The following is an 18421-nucleotide window of genomic DNA, read 5'->3' as shown; positions in this document are numbered from 1 at the left end:
AAATCGTCTGGGTCAGATGTGTTCATCACGTCCAAGTGTGGGTTGGCGTCTGGGTAGAGCATGCAGTCGGCAGGACATAACTCATAAATTCTGTATTAGACATCACAGCATTGGCCCACATCAGCAAAAGCTCTTGAATCTTGTTGTCTTTCCAAGTTGACATCTTCTCCGACATCTTCAAAGTATATGGTTCTTCTTTTTCATCCTGAGATATTTGTATTTAAGTTTTTTTTCAGTTCTGCATCTCCTGAATGGTAGAAACGTCATCAACAGGCCCACTAGCTCAATGTGAACTCTCTGGACAAAATCCTGGTGTATTATCACATGGGCTCACTCAGAAAATATCTTACTATTATTAAAGTTTTTACTAGGGGGCCGTCAGGAAAACTCTGGAGAATGTATGGAGCAACTGACTCGGACATTTGCATTTTCACATACTGCCCCTCCGGATAATATCAGGAGTTCAGTGCAGGTCTGCAAGCAGTCTTTGTGATGCTCACAGTCATACCAGCATGATGAATGTAGTAGTCCCTGCAACATATATCTGAATTAAATAAATTCTGTTTATATTCAGCTGTGGTTTCCATTAGAGAACAATTGTAAATGTGCATGCAACAAGAGGGAAATCACAACCAAGTTAAATTTAACAGCAGATAAATGAAAATAAATAATGACCTTATGTACTGTAAGCCTACACACCTTAGCCTAGCTCAGCACCAGAAGCCATGTGAAAGACATTTGATAACTGTGTTAATAAACTGGAATCTGTAGGTACACAAGTATTAACATGTTAAACTTAACAAACATTGTAAGCATGCTAACTGTTAACAGTTGCAAAGGTAAAAATAGATAGCAGGCTACTGTATTCCACAGTGGAGGGTGATATTGTAGAGCTGTGCTTGGTGAATTGGGTTTGAAGTGAGCCAAGGTGGCCAATGCAATGGGTAGTGTGAACAGCTACACTGGAACATGCACATCTATGAGGAGCCAAAGTTAGTGGGATGAAATAGAGTAACGACAGACTGCTGATGCTAAAGACTACAAGCAATGAGCTTCATGGATTATCAGAGATGTTCTAATGCATGCTTGTTGTGATAATGATGATGCCATGATTTCTGATTTAGGGATTGGTGGGATTACATGCAATCCCTCCCAGATTACCAGCCAAGCACTGTAGGCAGGAAGTCAGGCTAGCAGTCATCCAACCAGATATGGTTAACGTTTTCAGGCAGTGGGCCATTCAGAGGCGGTTATCCACCCAGTTAACCAATGAAACAGACACGATAGTCACCTAACTGGCCTACATTGACTGTATAGGTCATTTGTTAAGCACAACAGTGATCAGCTATCTCTGCAGGAAATGTGTAGACTCATTCATTAAATCAGTATAAAGATGCTGTATGGAATGTGGAAGGTAAAGTCTTCAAGGTTCACAAAGACAGTAGTGATGCTGAGTGCTTGTTGCAGAGAAGTGCAGAGAGGATGTCCTGAGTTCAGATAAGAGGATCTGCAGACGACAGCTGCACAGCCAGGGAGCAGGATGACCAAAACATATGGATTTGCAAGCAGTAAAGACATGGAGGGAGAAAGTGAGATTTGGATTTAAACAGCATTTAAATCAGTTTCTATAGCATTTAGGCAAAAGCATTTTATCTGACATTTACGGTTTTGGAGGTGGTGAACTCAGGAAGGAAGTTAGCAGTTTCGAGGTTATGGAGAAATGAGAAGGATCAAGCTGCTGATTTTTACTAGTGACCAGTAAGAGGATGCATGAGATAAAACATCCACACCTCTCACCACCATGTAGGATGGTGGACTATGAAAGTGGTCTGACAAAGGAAGCCTGGTTTCTGCAGCAGAGGTGATGTACAAACTGCCCTGTGTTACCCAGTCAAACGCTATAGAGCGTAACAGTTACTGCCCACTTATACCAGCTCACATTTCAGAAAATTCTTATAAAATATGTTTTAAGTCAGGAATCAGGCCGACCAGCTACGAGATTAATCATGACCATAAAACATTTGATCCAGAGCAAAACAAAGGCAAAGGTACAAGACTGTACATAATTATTTTAAGGGTGATGGAACTATACGCACCCCACAAACCATTGAGAATGATCCCCTTCGACCAACTTCCTGCGTGCTTCGGGAATTTATTTTTAATTTTACACGTCTTTTATGTATTTATTTGTATAGTGTTTCATATACTGTCTAGTATAGTAACTTTTAAAGTGTGGTAGTGTAACCATAGTGTTGTTAGTGACATGGTTCAGTGCTTTGTTCCCACTTGCAATCATGGGAAATCATGGTTGCTCTTTGGTAAAGGTATTGAAGTAAATGTATTGATCATTGCTGACATGATTTTTGTGGTTATGGTAAAAATTCCATAGTAACAGTGAGCACCACCAATCAGAGATGTCGCTCTTACACCAAGGATTCTGGGTAGTGGAGTACTTTTCCGTGACATTGTGAATTAAACATCTTTTTCATAAAACACAGTTGATACCAAACAGTATTGTGGCTTCTGCAGGAGCAAATAACACTGTTTCACAATCTCGTAGCTTGTGGTTTCAATATTATGGCTGATGATCAAAATCTATATTCAGAAAATGAAAGGGATTTTTACTTCCGGAACCATGATGATGAGCTCTGTGTGCCTATCAACCTTGGAATACAGGACATATATCTGTTTTAATTAATGTTTTGTCTGGATGTGCCCCTGGAGTCCGGTGAAATCCCTCGCTTATGTACACTCCACGCCCCCGCTAAGTAGAGCTCAAAGAGAGAGTGATTAGTCGGGGTTCCTAAAATACCATGACTCCTTCCTGTATTAGTCTGTCCAGCTGGATATGCTGCCTGTTTACTTACATAGGCACCGTCTTTTAGTGAGTTGGTGCATTAAGTAAATAATAGAGTTGGTGTTATTCACCTGCAATATTGATCTTTTTAAACGAGTTAAATAGGCAGATGGGATGATGGGTGAGATGGGCTGGCCAGTTCATTGGAAAGTGAAGCTGGGCACTTAGATCCTGATTTTCTAATCCTCATTTTCTATCCATCATTCTATGATACAAGTAAATAATTATCGAAAGTTGAATTATGGCAAATGGCAAAAGAAAAATATAATTTAAGAAAATGTTTGATTGGTTTGTTGGTTTTGTCCTTTGACAATAGAAAAAAGAATATTTCAACCATACAATCATAAATGGCATTCAGTAGAGCACCCAGCCCCAATATTCCCCTTGAATACTCAAAGCTGCACCATATTGTCTGCATTTTAGGTAAATATCTGAAATCTGTGAAAATGTCCAAAAACTTGAAGTATGATAGAAAGTGGAAAAAATTTAATCCTGTATCCACCTCTTTGTCCGGATCTGCCCCAAAATGGGAAAGGTTATTCTTTAGCCCTTTACCAAGTTTTTATGGAAATCCATTCTGTAATTGTGTGTTATCCTGGTAACTTACAAATGGAGAGGGGTGAAAATATTTTGTCATTCTTCTTCCATGAAAGGAATGAAAGCAAAAGAGAAGGACAAATGTGGATCTGCAGATATTTCAGTTTTATATCACAGCACAGTCCAGACTGCAACATGTAAATAACATTAACACAAGCTCTGTGCAGTTTTGAACAGATCTTTTGACAGCTGCAACAAGGAAAATCCTGCTGCACACAGCAGAGAAACATTTCTGACGGGCCACCAGAAATCCATCCCATCGTCACACAGCCACATCGATCAGGCACAATCAATCAGTGTGGCAGTTAATGTAGTGCCATGACCCCACATAAACAAGTCAAATGACAATTTATCTGGCAGATGTTCAGCCGCATTATAAAATGAGTTGGTTCTGAACTAGGGTTTATTCTGTACAGTGTCTGTTGGGTTGGGGGATTTGCATCTGGAGAGAGAAAATCTGATTGGTGTACCGCTGGTTTGATGCTGTGTGTATGTGCATGTTCAGTAGGTGAGTGTTGTGTGTGCAGTGTCAGCAGTAATCCAACCTGCTGCTCATCAGAAACACTGTGTGTGTCCGTCTAAGGAACTGCTGAGTCACCATGACAACTGGCTGGGCAGCCATGACAGTACTGTGTTACCACGTTAGATGCAACACATCTGGGATGTAAAAGTTTCAGCTTTAGATGTGTTTTTTTATTTTTATTTTGTCCTCAGAGTTTAACCAATTGAGCAAAGGCTAACACCATCATATAATCTAATTCCTATCCTCTCATCACACAGTATCCCTGCCATCAGAATCCAACATGTGTTGTAGTGGGTTTTTATTAAAAACATAAAAACAAACATGAAAGGGAGATGGAACTTTCTCCATCAGGCCCATAGACACGATTCAAACATTTCGCTGACTGTCGACTTTCAGAATCGACATCTCTGAAATGAAAACCTAACTGACTCCCAGACACATTTCAGCTGCCCAGATCGAATAAATGAGGCTTCTCATTTATCCTCTGGGTCTGCCGGCCTTCAACATCAACGCATTCTGTCATTTTGGGAAGTTCTCAGTAGTAGTTCTCTTTGTAACCTCACAGACGACATTAATATTCAATCTTCTTAAGATGGGGAACAAAACTTGGTGGAATGTCAGGGAAGAATCCATAAAATGTTGGATCTTGATCAGGGGCGGATATAGGATTGTTTTATCGCTTTGTCTTAGTAATTGATGGATCTTGATGACAACAATCAGGCATTTTTAGGGGACTGATATCTATGAGTGTGTGTAATATGGTACAGATGATTGAATTTAAGGAAACTATTGGTGGAGGTATGCACTCTACTGAGTATAAGAATAACATTTCTAATAAAAGAAAAGGCTCCTGTTGGTTTTTGGAAGAATGAGGCTGGTTCTACTTTTCTCTTCCTTTCAACACAACATATGACAAGTTCAGAAGCAACCCAAGTCTGTCAGACTTTTTGATTTCCTTAATTTCTGGGGCTCAGCCTCATGCCCAAAGACTGAGTTCTGCTGAAGAGATACAAATCTTTAGAAGAAAGATCAGAAATATTGTATTTAGGTTCATTTTTCTTTTTCAGGAAAATAGTTTTGAGACAGCAACACACAGAGTGCAATTTGGTACATCTTGGACTGTTGGCGAAGGTTTATGCTCTACATTCTAGTTTTTATTTGTTATGTTCATGTTTATATTGCCAGACGAATGGTTGAATGCACTTTTTCATATACTTTAGTTTATTTAACTTTCTGCTTCAAATTCTTTCCCACTGAACTTAACTTGTAGACGAGGACTCATTGGTGAAATTCCAGTCGCACTCACTTTCAGTCTTGTTTCTAAAGAAAGTAGTTAAGCTGATCTCAATACACAGTTTTTTTTACTGCTTCTGTTCTGATTCCCAGTCCCATTTGATAGACAATTTGCTTTTTTGACTAGCGTCAGTTTTATAATCTGTTGCAATTTGCTCAGATTTTAATCCTATGTACAGTATTAGTTGTGTGATGATGAAGAGAAAATCAATGTTCATGAAGGCTTGTGAAAAAACTGTTGATTTAGTGTCCAATTATTATCTCATGTTGACCACCTTTAATTTATCACAGTAGGACTGGTCAGTCAAGTCAAATGTATTATATCAGATTCACAGTGATCAACTCCCTAATCTTAACTCCTCTTCTTGACAACAGTTATTCTTGCAGCATGTCCTGGCGTCTATTTATCTGTTGCACTACATGTGAACCTTCAGTGGGGCTGGAAATGAGCTGCAGTGTCCTTCAGTCAGGTCAGAACTGGGAGGAAACTGATGTGCTCCTCTGTTCATCAGGTCACATGAATCTTTTCTGTGCCACTTTGCATAATACAGTCCTCATGAAGTCTAGCCATAAAAAGACGTCTTGTTGATTGACACTAACATATAAAGTGTCATAAAGCATGATATATTGTGGCTAGTTGGCAATGTAGTGGGTAATCCATGTCATGATGTGGCAACAAAGCCGAGATTTATGGTTTTGAAGAGAGTTGATGAAAGCAGGAGGAGGCAGGTTCCCAGGGTCACTAACCTCTCCATTCACTGCTGAAGCATCATTAGCACAAACACTCAGCAGATATATTCTTCTGTGACTCACCACTGAACCGGAACTGACCTACGGCTGTAAAGACATCTCACATCATACTGTGGAGCCACAACAGCTGTTTTCTGTTGAGTTGTGAAAGCATATTGACTTGAGGTGTTTGTTAAGCAAGGTCGTTTTTTTTTAATTTATTTTGGTTAAAAAGACAAAATCCTGGAAGTTGGATGATGAACCACTTTTTTTCGTACAACTTAACAACAGTGATTGTCTGACCAATGACAATTTGGGCAGACGACTATTTGTAGTTAAATATTTAGATTTAGATTTAACGTTGAGAATATTAAGATTTAGTAAGTGATGAGGAGTTAAAGTATTCATGTACATTTGGTTAAATAATGACTTTAAAAAGTACACACCCCTTTTTTTTATGTTTTGGAGTGGTTATTTTAAAACATGAGCCGCTTAACAATAATCTTCCCATACAGATGAACAGTTGGTATCGATCAGGCTCAGCTGAGCGATTTAAAGGGATAGTTCACAAAAAAATGAAAATTCACTCATTATCTAGTCACCACTATGCTCATGGAGGGGTGGGTGAAGTGTTTGAGTCCACAAAACACTTTTGGAGTTTCAGGGGTAAACAGCGTAGCAGCCAAATCCAAGCCTGGAGCCGTGTTCGCACCCTCGCCTCAATGCTCTTGCCAAAGGGGCGTGAGACGAGATCAGCGAGAACTCGCGATAGCTGCAGAAGCGAGAGCTTGTGTTGTTTGTGTGCCCCAACGTGAAGGCAGCTCCAGAGGAGGATATCAGAGAAACATTTTGCCTAAAAACATGCTATACCACAGGAGCAGTATGGAGGCGTTTTCTGTTTTTTTCAGTAGTTTTTTTAAGTTTGAAGAAGTGGTCGCCATTTACATCAATTGAATTGGATTTGTCTGCAACGCTGTGTACCCTGAGACTCAAAGTGTTTTGTGCACTCAAACACTCCACCCACCCCTCCGTCGGCATAGTGGAGAGAAGATAATGAGTGAATTTTCATTTTTGGGTGAATAAACTCTTTTAAGACAAGATCAATTATGTAACAGTTTGGTTCCCTTTGGCAAACTCCAGGCGTGCAGTGATGTATTTTTAGAACACCATATCTGGTTGAATAGCATTCAGTCATGCCAAGGACACCATTCTTCATGCAACCATGATGTCCTTCAACCTAAACAACAATATAATGTAGGATGTTGGTCCCTATAAACCCTGATGCGACCCCTGAGAGCATCTCCTGAAATACTGCCCCTTTGGTGGCAGACGCACTAGACCTTCATTGTCATTGATACAATAATGAACGCGGTTAAATGGTCATTTGGATAGGTTTAGGAAGATAAACAACTTGGGATAGTAAATAATCATGGTTTGGGTAAAAATATATATTGAAGTTTAGAGTACCTTAGTGGTCATGGTTACGATAAGGAACATGTTTAGGTAAATTAAATGTTAAATGTATTTATGTAGCACTTTCCAGTCTTATCAGCCACTGTACTCACACACTGCCATCACGTGTTACCACCAGGGGCAATAGGACATCAGTATCTTGCCCAAGGTTACTTCAGAGTTCAGACTGAACTACCAACCTTCTGGTTAATGGGTGGCCGGAACTTCACATGCTATTTTTTTCTTTTAGTTTCCGTTACAGATCTGACATTTTTACCAGTTCTCATTCGAAAAGCTGTTCAAGGATTAAGACTTGGTTTTAAGGGTCAGGTTAGAATTAGGTTTAGGGTAGGTTTTCAGCTTCGATGGCTAAGGTTTGGGTATAAGGGGCTAGGGGATGCATTATGTCAATTAGTGTCCTCACAGAGATAGAAGTACAATTGTGTGTTTGTGTGTGTGTGTGTGTGTGTGTGTGTGTGTGTGTGTGTGTGTGTGTGTGTGTGTACTTGCGTGAGAACTGTCAGTGTTTTGGAGAATGAGATGATTACTCAGAGAGGGCGGGGTGGTGGATGTTGGAGCAGGGGATTGTGGGTACAGAGATAGTCTTTAATCCCTCAGAGTGCAACAGCTGTCCGACGATTCCTCCTCATCGCCATAGTTTTATCTCTCTCTCTCTCTCTCTCTCTCTCTCTCTCTCTCTCTCTCTCTCTCTCTCTCTCGCTCTCTCTGTCTCTCTCTTTCTGTCTATCTCATACACACACATATACACACACTTAGCTTTTTGCTAACCACCAGTTACGCAATGTTTGTGTGTACCATTCATTTTGAGCATCTCTGAGCAAGTTCAAGCTGACCTGAAGTCAGTCATTGGTGTTGCAGTTAAGACCTTAATGGTGAGTTGTTGGACCTAATGAGTATTTTCTTTTGAGGCTTATTTTGTGGATGTATCGACTGATCGACAGAAATGTCCGAAAAGATGAAAACCAGTTGCATCGTTGTTTATTCAAGCTCAGGAAGACTCATTTAGCTAAACTTAAATATATTGACCTTATTGCTGTTCAAAGTTCAAAAAGCTATTTGATAATATTTTATCTTCAATTTACATTATGAATTAATTAATTAATTAATGAATAGACTCATTATTCCAGCTCCAAACTAAATGCATCATCACTGTAAGAAATTAAGTTTTCTAGAAATGTATTTTACAAATGTCATTCTGAAGGTTTATTCAGGGTTTTCAGCTAAATTTTAGAAAAGTCAATCTCATCAAATTTATTAAAATATAAAAGTAGTTTAATACAGACCAGCCAGAAGGAACAAACACAAAGCACAAATGGTAAATTATTTGCTAAGTTGATGAGACTATATACAGAAGTTTAGTTATTTGTTTTCTGAATGTAGGTGGTTTTGGTATTACTCATGTTGTGACGACCTGAATCTGTGTGCACAGTAAGCAGACATGTCTTCTCTATGGGGACAAAGAGTCCACGTTACATGATCTTTACATTTTAAGGCGTTCTGAGGTTAGGTCCTAGGTAAAGGCTGGACTAAGTCTCTAGGAAATCAATGCAACTCAATGAAGTGTGCTCTGAAGTCCAAGTTTCATGAAGGAGGTAACTGATCAGCCCAGTCTGAAGTCTCCTATGCATCACAAAGCTCTTCCTGTTCCTGTATTCATTATGCGGTGTAGTATGGGCTTTGCTGAGGTCCATTCTCCATGTGGTTGCTAAAGGACTGGAAGAATCAATAAAAACAAGGTCAAAACTTTCAGCAATTTATTTTTTATATACATACACAACCTGTCATGGATATTTAAAATATGTAAATTAAATAAAAAGGAAAATCAAAAATGTGATTCTGAGTAATCTCAGGCCTAATGGGTGAGAGAAAACATAGAGCAGCAGGTCCAGCCTCCTGAATATTCTAGCTTATGAAACCTCTCCAGTGGAGCGGTAAATATTGCAGAATAATAGGCCAAGAGGGTAATGGAGGGTAGGAAGCTCCAATTTAGGATTGGTTCATTTTCTTATTGAAAAGATTAAATTATTGAGTTCATTGTGTGTGTGCTGTGTGTGTGTGTGTGTGTGTGTGTGTGTGTGTTTGGTACAGTCACAAGACAATGACAGCTTGTTTGCTTGGAGGGTGGATGGAGGGATAAACACAAACCGCAGAGAGAAAGGGAAGTTTGTTCAGGGGTCATGCTGTCTATGAGATGGGACCAGTTTATATGTTTTATGCTTATGGCATTTGGCAGGAGTAATGAAGTGTAACTCAAATACAAACTCACTTTGCAAGTCATTGACAAATCATTAAGATTATGTCAAGATGAAGCAGATTGACTTTTTCACTTTGTCCCTGTTTGTCTTTGCAGTTCTTTCAGAAATCACTCCGTCACAGCTCATGTGGCAGATAGGCTGGTGTATTTGCATCTGATTTCTGTAAATATAGAGTCATGTACATTAGTATACAACAGTATGTGACACTAATTAGAACAATACCATAGTGAAAGCAATAGCTCTCCTTATTTGATCTCAGAGCAGCAGTTTTGTCCCATTAAAGGACCGTTATGCTACTACAGTATAAGTGTCCTGTTGACAAAGTCTGGAGCTTTGCATCTTCTGTATATTTATGCATGTACTGTATATTAACCTACTAATTCCAGAAATCTCTGTCTGTCAGTCTGTCTGTCTGTATTTGGCCAAAGTATCTCGAGAACCCTTCATCTTATCGGCTTCACACTTGCTGGCACGAGTATTTTTAAGGGCCCAAGGAAGTGCAATGTTGAATTTGGTGTGCATTTAGACACATGATCAAATTTGAATAAACAGTCAACCAGCACTCTGTAACAGTGGCGGTTGGGACTCGTCGTGTAAGTCCTCAGTCACAACAACAGCCTGCTCATGATAACTGCAACAACAACTTATTCAAAACTACGGGTTTCTGCATACGGAGTCGAGCTTCATTTTGAATTTGAACAGTTGAACAGCTCATTGTGGAGCAGCAGTGGTGCAGCTTCAGGGTTCTGTAGACCGAGTCCTGCAGCAGGTCTTTACTTGCTGCAGCCTACTTTTACCGTTTCAGAGAAATAGAACAGGCAGGTTAGGAAGGGGCAGTGCACTAGTTGTGGATAGTCCTGGGATCTCTGACGGGTGAACGGCTATAGCTAGCGGCAGGCAAGTGTGGTTTTTAAAGTGCACTTGACTCAGGTAAACGTGGAAGTTACAATGGGACTTATCTCAAATTGGTTCAAGTTTTCTTCTTTCCACCTTGGTCAGACAACATCTCTGTTGATCAAAGTGTTGCATTCTCTGTATAAGATGTGCAGTAGGTTCGAGAAGTTTTAAGACAGCATATTGAGGAAGTACAGGGTCCCGCGTAACGGAATCTGTCAATCAAAAATATTTTGAAAGGACATTCGATGTCTTTGCAGTCAATTCAGGGAAATGATGAATAGCAGAAAGGTGAAGATAAATTTAATAGAAATGTACTATAACTAAAATGAGGTATGTTTCAGTCTGGTCCATAAAGTGAGGTAAACAGCTGTATCGTACACTGAGTTGTTGTGTTTATCTAACAAGTGAGTGAAGGTGAAAAAATAACCAACAGGCCTCTCATGTTCTTTTACACAGTCTGCTCCTCCCTCAGTGAACCCTCTATTGAGACTTATCCGAATGTTTTCGTCTGGGAAGTTAAAGAAACATATGCAATAGTCAGTCTTTGACTGAAACTACATTAAATGGCAATTCCCTCAATTTAAACACAAGTGCATAGATTATAATATCAAAAAATATGGACTATTTGATGGTATATATTGTTTCTAGGACATTGGGGTTTCATTTGTTTACAGTGCTGAATACAGTTGATTCAGGGGTTTTACCATCAGAGGCTTTTTCAATCAGATCATCCAAAATTCATATTTTAGGTTTGACCCTCACTTTTCTCAGAATAAACCCTGTCAACCCGGTGCTTTCTTCTGGGCACTAAAACTAATCTAATCTCTGAAAAGAGTCATAATCTGAATCAAATGAAAAAATCCAACCATCTTTTTTTTTTTTTTAAACCTACAATTTTTATATGGACATATTGACTCCTATTTTCTACAACAGTCCAATAGAACTGTATTGAACCATTTACATGTTTGAAATATGAAAAACCTATACAAGGAGAAACAGGGGCTGGATTGTGGGTAGGAATGTGAGGGAGGAGTGGGGAGTGAAGGCAGGAAGGTAGGATAGGACAAATTATTGGTTATTACAGGAGAAGGGATGTCCTGCTGTTTTTGGATTCTGTTTTTCGTATTCAATTCTTTACCTTCACTCATCTTTGTCTCCTCCTCCACCTTTTCATTGTCTGTCTTCTCCATCCTTTCTCCCTTTTTACTGTTGTTCTCCTGTTCCTTTTCTGTCTTGTTCTCCTCCTACTCGTTCTGTGTGTTTGACAAGCTTCTGAAATAAGAAATAGTCTTGTTCAGCATGCAAACACAAATTCTCTATCAATCAGAAACAAGCTAGCCGTTATTCTGCAGTGAAAGGATCAGCTGAAGCATCGCACCTGCAGCTGTTTGGAGGTCAGGAGGCTGATCTGCTCGTCACTCTGACTTTCTCTCTTCCTCTATTCCTCCTCATTCTGCAGGTTCCTCTCGTTTTCTACCTCCTGCACTTTCCTCCTCCAGCTTTCATCTGTCAGGCAGCTCCTGTTGCAGACTCACCTCTAGTGCATCAAAACAGGGGTTTTACCACTACACATTTTTATCAAACGTATCAAAAGTCTGTTTGATTTTGGAATTATTGTTTTTCTAAGCTCTCAAGTAGAGATATTGGTTGGGCCATATATACTGTACATATAGTACATACATAGCTTATATATAAGGTCGACTAAGTAAAAAGCCAATTTCATTCTATACAAGTTGATTAAGTCTAGACACAGTCCCCCTCTGCTCCAAGTTTTGCTTTTTGTTACTTCACTTGAATGTTGGACTTTCACTGTGCAGAACAATGTATGTGAAGAGTTTCACACTAAATGACTGTTTTCACATTCATACACAAGAGGGAAACTCCTCCATGCTCAATTTAAACCTCAGTTCAAGTTTGTTTGAACCTTCCTTTCCAATCTCACTTCTCCTGCCTCTGAACCTACATTCACAAATGCTCTTGACTGCTATTTAATAAGGATTATTTTTGTATCTGGCATAATGAAAAGAAATAAATTTCAAAGGAGAGCATTGTTTTACCGAAGTGAGTTAACAGAGACCGGAGAGAGTGAAACACTGGAAACAGAAACCTTACGGCCAGTATGGCTCCATATACTCTAATATGTTTTAATTTGGTAACACATCACTGTTGCTACGTTTTTACCTGGTGTCCACACAACTCCAGAGTTTTTGAGCTGAAACTAAGACTTTTGGAAATATTGCTGGCCCTGTTTCAGTTTAATAACCCCGGGTTGAGTTTTTAGTTTGGATGTGCAAAAAACAGATGTTTGGGAACGTTTGCTTCCTGATTGGGTCTTATGAGTGACAACTTGAACTACCTGCGGCAAATGCCAAGCGTTGTTAACACTTTCAGTAACAGTTTCACTTCCGTCATTTGTACAGGAAAAATAAATCCCTGCTCTTTCTTTTCACCATTGTTGCTCCTGATTCGTAGACAATCTGCTTCCTGTTTTACACCGACACACGCACAGTGTACGTGAATGGTCATGTTAATGGTCCTTACTCTTGTTGAGGGTTAAGGGCAGAGGATGTGACACCTTGTTTAAGCCCTATTAAACAAATTGGGATTCGTGAATATGGGCTAAACAAATAAAATTTGTTATCACGTGTGTTACTCTGGAGGGAGATTATTTCTGATACGTAACCAAAATGCTCATCTGGGCGTTATTACGTATTAGTTTGGATGTAGTCTATGATGTTTCAGTTTTCTTTGTTCTTGGAGGATTGTTATTATCAGACTGCACCTGCAAGCTTTCGGTCAATTGTGTGAACTAGTCATCTGAATTGGGTTTGTAGAAGGTGTGAAGTGGTGAGTCTCACACCAATGACATGTACGGTGAGCCTGTGAAGTGGAGTGGGAAAAGAGATAATAGAAAAAATAGCAATAAGCAAAGAACAATGAAAGTAATCACACCTATTTCTCCATTTTCTCCACAGTACCAGGACTATGGACCTGACACTGCGAGATGCTCTGGGTGGGGGTGGAAGTGGGGTCCCAGGCGGGGCCCCTGCCGATGCCTTGCTAAAGAGAGACTTCATGGCCTCACTGGAGAAAGAGAGCTATGATGACAAAGTGGCAGAGACAGTCTCCAAGAGTGACTACCGACCTTTACTGGATGGAAAGGACACCAAGAGCGGTATGTCCCCCTGAGCGTCTATGAAAGATTTGAACAGGGAGTGAGGGCTTCTTTAGGACAAATATTTGTCTGTGGAGGAGTTCAGGCACTAGAATATCTGTCTTATTGCTGAACTACCTCATAAGAAAAGAAAGTCACATCTGGATCTTGAATCAGGCCTCAATAATGTATCTGTATCAACCTGTGTTTCACCATCATGCGTTACCAGCTCATCATCTGGTTTATTTGGAGCAATATCTGCATTGCCACCACATTAACTTTTGCAAGGAACTAGTAATTCTTGCAGAAATTGTGTTGAAAATGTACCACTGAGGAAATGCAGGTGAACAATGTTCTGCAGAACCTTTTAGTTCCTTGAAGAATGTCCCAGGTACTTTGGTCAAAATGCAGCTCATGTCAATGGATATACAATAAACTAGGCTCATCTTAAGCTTTTTGGGTGGCTCTTACTATTCTTTGATTTTTGTTTTCTTCTTTCATTCTGTTGTTATTTTATCGGCTTTTACTATACTTATTATATTGTTTTTATCTTCTCTTATTGTGATTTTATTTTGCAGCACTTTGGTCAACTCTGCTCAAAAAGGTCTCTCCTCACCACCACCAGCAGCATATATCTCAGTCAGTTTTGCAGTGTAATTGAAAAGAAAGCTGAACACAAGTCCACCACTGTATTAAGTTTAGAGCTGGGTGGTCATGAGGCCAGAATGGGACCCACATCAGTCACAATGGTTGATGTAGGAAAGGTAGCAATAGTTAACATTTTCCACGTTGCTTGGCTCCAGGGATTTTACAACATAGGTGTATTAAGGTTCATCATCGGTGTCAGAAGACCAGTTTGAACTGTGTAGTTATATCATGTATCTTTTTTTTGTTCTATTCTTTAAAATCTAACTTTAATTTGTCTTTTATATTGTGTTGAGTTTCTTTTCTTAATGTGTTTTTGTCTCACATATCAACTTGGCTCTCCAAGCAAAGGGCTTGAAGCTGGAGCAAAAACACTCTTTTCAATAAGTGCCTGCCTCTGCCGTCCCTGGCTGTGACATCCATTCATTCTATCTCTTATTCCTTTTTCCCAAACTCGTGTGTTTGCTCTTTCTTTCCGTCTCTGTGCCACTCCTTCCTGTGCTATGTCATCCTACAGTGCTGTATTAGCATCCTCACCATCACACACACACACTTGGCCCTCAGCCAGTGGCCCAGTCTGGTCCAGTGGGCTAAATGTTGTCTTGCTGTCAGTGTTCTACATACAACAGCCCAGAGCTGGGGCAACCAAGAGTTTTGCAACAGCTCTAAACCATGACACTGGACAACAGGCCATGTTGGTCAAATTCTGTTTCGTTAGAAGCCTGACCACATGAATACGTAATATTCACCTCCTGTGTTACATGCTAACACTCCAAACCAGCATGTCATTGTGACAAAATAATACCAATGCTTCAGGGGACATATTAATAAAAGCCTGGTCAAATGGGTCGAGCTCCTTTTATTAACAATATATATTACCAAACCATTACAAGCACTATATCACGGCACATAACAGAGTGGAGGAGATGGACATTGTGTGGATGCAGATCTGCGCATTAATATGGAGTAAACTAGTTTATTTAGGCTTTCACTCCAGCCATTCTTTGTTTGAGGGAAGTACCACAGGCATTCAAAACAAAACTGTGTCTTTTCTGACACTAAGATCAGTTTATTGAAATCACCTTGTATCTCATGCATATGTCGTACAGCCTCATAACTTGCTCATCATGATTCATGCTAATCATATAGTATAAAGGTTAGTGACGGAGAGCGGATAGCGTCATATATATGGATAAGATGTTGGCAGGTTTGACGTATGTGACACTAAACAAAGGTGGCACATCAGACTCTGTTGCATGCAAACCACCAGCCTGTCATAACCTCTCACATAGCGGCTGACATGCCAATGCACAGCTGGTATGATGATGATCACCAATAGCAGGGCACATATACTGCGGCAGTGTGTGACACTGTGTGTGTGTGTGTGTGTGTGTGTGTGTGTGTGTGTGTGTGTGTGTGTGTGTGTGTGTGTGTGTGTGTGTGTGTGTGTGTGTGTGTGTGTGTGTGTGTGTGTGTGTGTGTGTGTGTGTGTGTGTGTGTGTGTGTGTCAGTTTCTCGGCCCGACTTTTTAAAACCCTGGTGACTATATGGGCCTGTAGGCTGCGTTCCTGTTGATACTGTGGAGCAGGCTGTGAGCTGACAGCAGATGTTTTACCACAGGGTTTTCTCAGATGTTTTAATAGCACTACTCCTCAGTCCAGCACACATTACACCACTGAATCACATGTGATGGTATTTTAACCAAGGGGCCAAAGGTTGAGCCCCTGAAGGATCCATTCTGAGTCCAGCACTTTCCTTCTTCAAGAGAACAAGTATAGAGGTAATTTGATACTTAGGTTGTGGAGATGGGTGTTGAGCCAAGGCTGCTGTATATTGCAATGTGTCATCTCTATAATCCATCAGCGTCAAGGTCTCCTGCATTGGTCAAACATTAAATAGTACCCGCTTAACACAGTGGTTTTAACAGCTCTTTACATTTAAGGTAGATGATTGTCTCTTGTACAGGTGGTAAAAGTAGAACTCTGTTGTTTGACAGTTTTCAGCTATACAGTGATGAATTAGACATGATTTAGTTATACTGTATTAGATTTTTTGTAGAACCTCATTTTATTAGAAAATGGAGTAAAGTATGTAACTTTTAGTTTTGGATTGTAGTTTGTACACAATACAATGACCATTGGAGGACTGTTTAGGTTTTGGGAGAACAGGGAAAACAGATGATGGACAGTTGATTTGAGCTATGATGCTGTTTGTCTATAACATGCACAGAGCTGTCTTCACTGCCTCACTCATTCCAACTGGACAAAATCTTGCTCAGACAGTAGGTTGCTACTTGACGATGCGCTATTCACAGGTTTTTTGTCTCACAGCATCAATAATTGATATGTTTGAGCAAAAACACATTTTGTTGTGTTGCTTCTGCTGCGCAGAATGGCGACAATAATATGATATGACTGCAGGAACCAAGTCCTACAATTTAAGTCTCATGTCCCTTTACCCACGGATGTAACCTATAGGAGCGCACGAGTGGCACGTGTACTGGACCTTTATTGCAGATGAAACAATAAGTCAAGTTTGTGGAATGGGAACGGTCTGATTAGGTTTAGGCAAGAAAACTATTTGGTTAGTTTCATGACAAGATTGGGGTTTGACTTAAAACAAACAGTTCCCAAAGGTAAGGACCTCATTGTTAATAGAAACAATGTTGTCTCCTGTGGGAAAGTCACGTGTTTTGACTTACTCCTTTGCTCGTTTCATAAATACGACGACTACTAGAGGTCTTCGGACAATTAAATGCAACTATGGGTCATAATAAGTTGCTCACACTGGTGACGTATTGGCTTACGTACAGTCCCACCGCAGATGAAGCATATTCTATGGTTATCCGAATTTTGACTGATCAGGGTACATACCTGATGAGTGTCTCCCCATCTCTCTCCCTTTTCTTTGAGTAACTGTCTCTTTTATTTTCTTCATTCTCTGCCTCTTCCTCTTCTGCTTGTTTCCTCATTTAACTTGATTTACAAATGTGTGTTTTTCCTTTCATTTCTGTTTTAACAATGTGGAGGCCATATAGCAATTTGAAGCTGCAGCAGTGAGGAAAGGTTTAAATAAACCTGACTCAAGCTCAAACCTCATCTTTTCCTAAACCGCTGCAGCTGCTTTACCACCACCTTGTGGACTGGAGTTGCTTAACCCAATTTTCTAGCCCAAGAAAACTTAGGATGAATGGATTCAGATTTGTAATTTGTCCACACATGTGTGGCTAAATGTAAATGAATGTGTGGGAGTAACATCTGGATTTTATCTGCACCTACAATGATGCGCTCTCATTGCTGTGTGCACATCCTCTTCTCTTAGTAACAGTCAGTCTATTTATTACTATGTGCTTACTGAGCTGTAGCAAGTGCTTTGGAACTATTTTTCTTTGCCCAAAGTTTGTTTCTCAGGCGACATAAAGGCTGCCAAGCAATGTTGACGAAGGGCCTTATGCAGCCTGACAGAAACTCCTTCATACACACCCTTTAGGCAAATTGATCACTAAGTGGTAGATTACTATAAACGAATTGTGTAGTCCCAGAAACTATGGGTAGGGTAACGTCAGTTTTTAAGATAAGGATGATATCACATTACTATTATTAATATCACTAACACCCTGACTAAGCTGCTTACTTCTCTCTCTCTCTCTTTCCCTCTTGCACTGACTTGCGAACACAAACACAGGTGGACAACTCTGACCACATAACGATCGATACTTTTCATAAATGAGTAAAATCTTTCTTTATAGCTGCGCATTCATTCATAATTCAGCTTGTCCTGGCTTGGCTCACGTTCTTTCTCTCTCTCTCACATTGAGACACACACCCTGATACACGCACTCACACACACAAACAGATCGGACACATGTGTAAACTCAGACTTGATAATAAAGACAGAATTTGTAAACTTAGACTATGTATGGAGAGCCAGTGGACACGACGGGGCGTGCTCGGTTTGGCTCGACTCGGTTGGCAGTGAGCAGCGCGAATGATACAGAG

The 18421-nt window shown here is 40.0% G+C and overlaps 1 protein-coding gene across 4 annotated transcripts in view; it reads left to right on the top strand.

The window, feature by feature from the left end:
• The window catches only part of LOC118118215 (microtubule-associated protein 4), a 96993-nt gene that overhangs the window by 5049 nt on the left and 73523 nt on the right, over nucleotides 1–18421 (top strand). For all 4 annotated transcript variants that reach the window (XM_035171232.2, XM_035171231.2, XM_035171227.2 and 1 more), the window contains exon 2: nucleotides 13600–13799. In XM_035171232.2, the coding sequence (XP_035027123.1) occupies nucleotides 13610–13799 (190 nt within the window). In that variant the 5' untranslated portion in view covers nucleotides 13600–13609. The remainder of the gene's footprint in view (nucleotides 1–13599; nucleotides 13800–18421) is intronic.

This window comes from Hippoglossus stenolepis, chromosome 11 (assembly GCF_022539355.2).
Source record: "Hippoglossus stenolepis isolate QCI-W04-F060 chromosome 11, HSTE1.2, whole genome shotgun sequence".
In the NCBI taxonomy this organism is placed as follows: domain Eukaryota; kingdom Metazoa; phylum Chordata; class Actinopteri; order Pleuronectiformes; family Pleuronectidae; genus Hippoglossus; species Hippoglossus stenolepis.
Note: the sequence above shows the minus strand (reverse complement) of the source record. Positions and strands in the feature narration are given on the sequence as shown.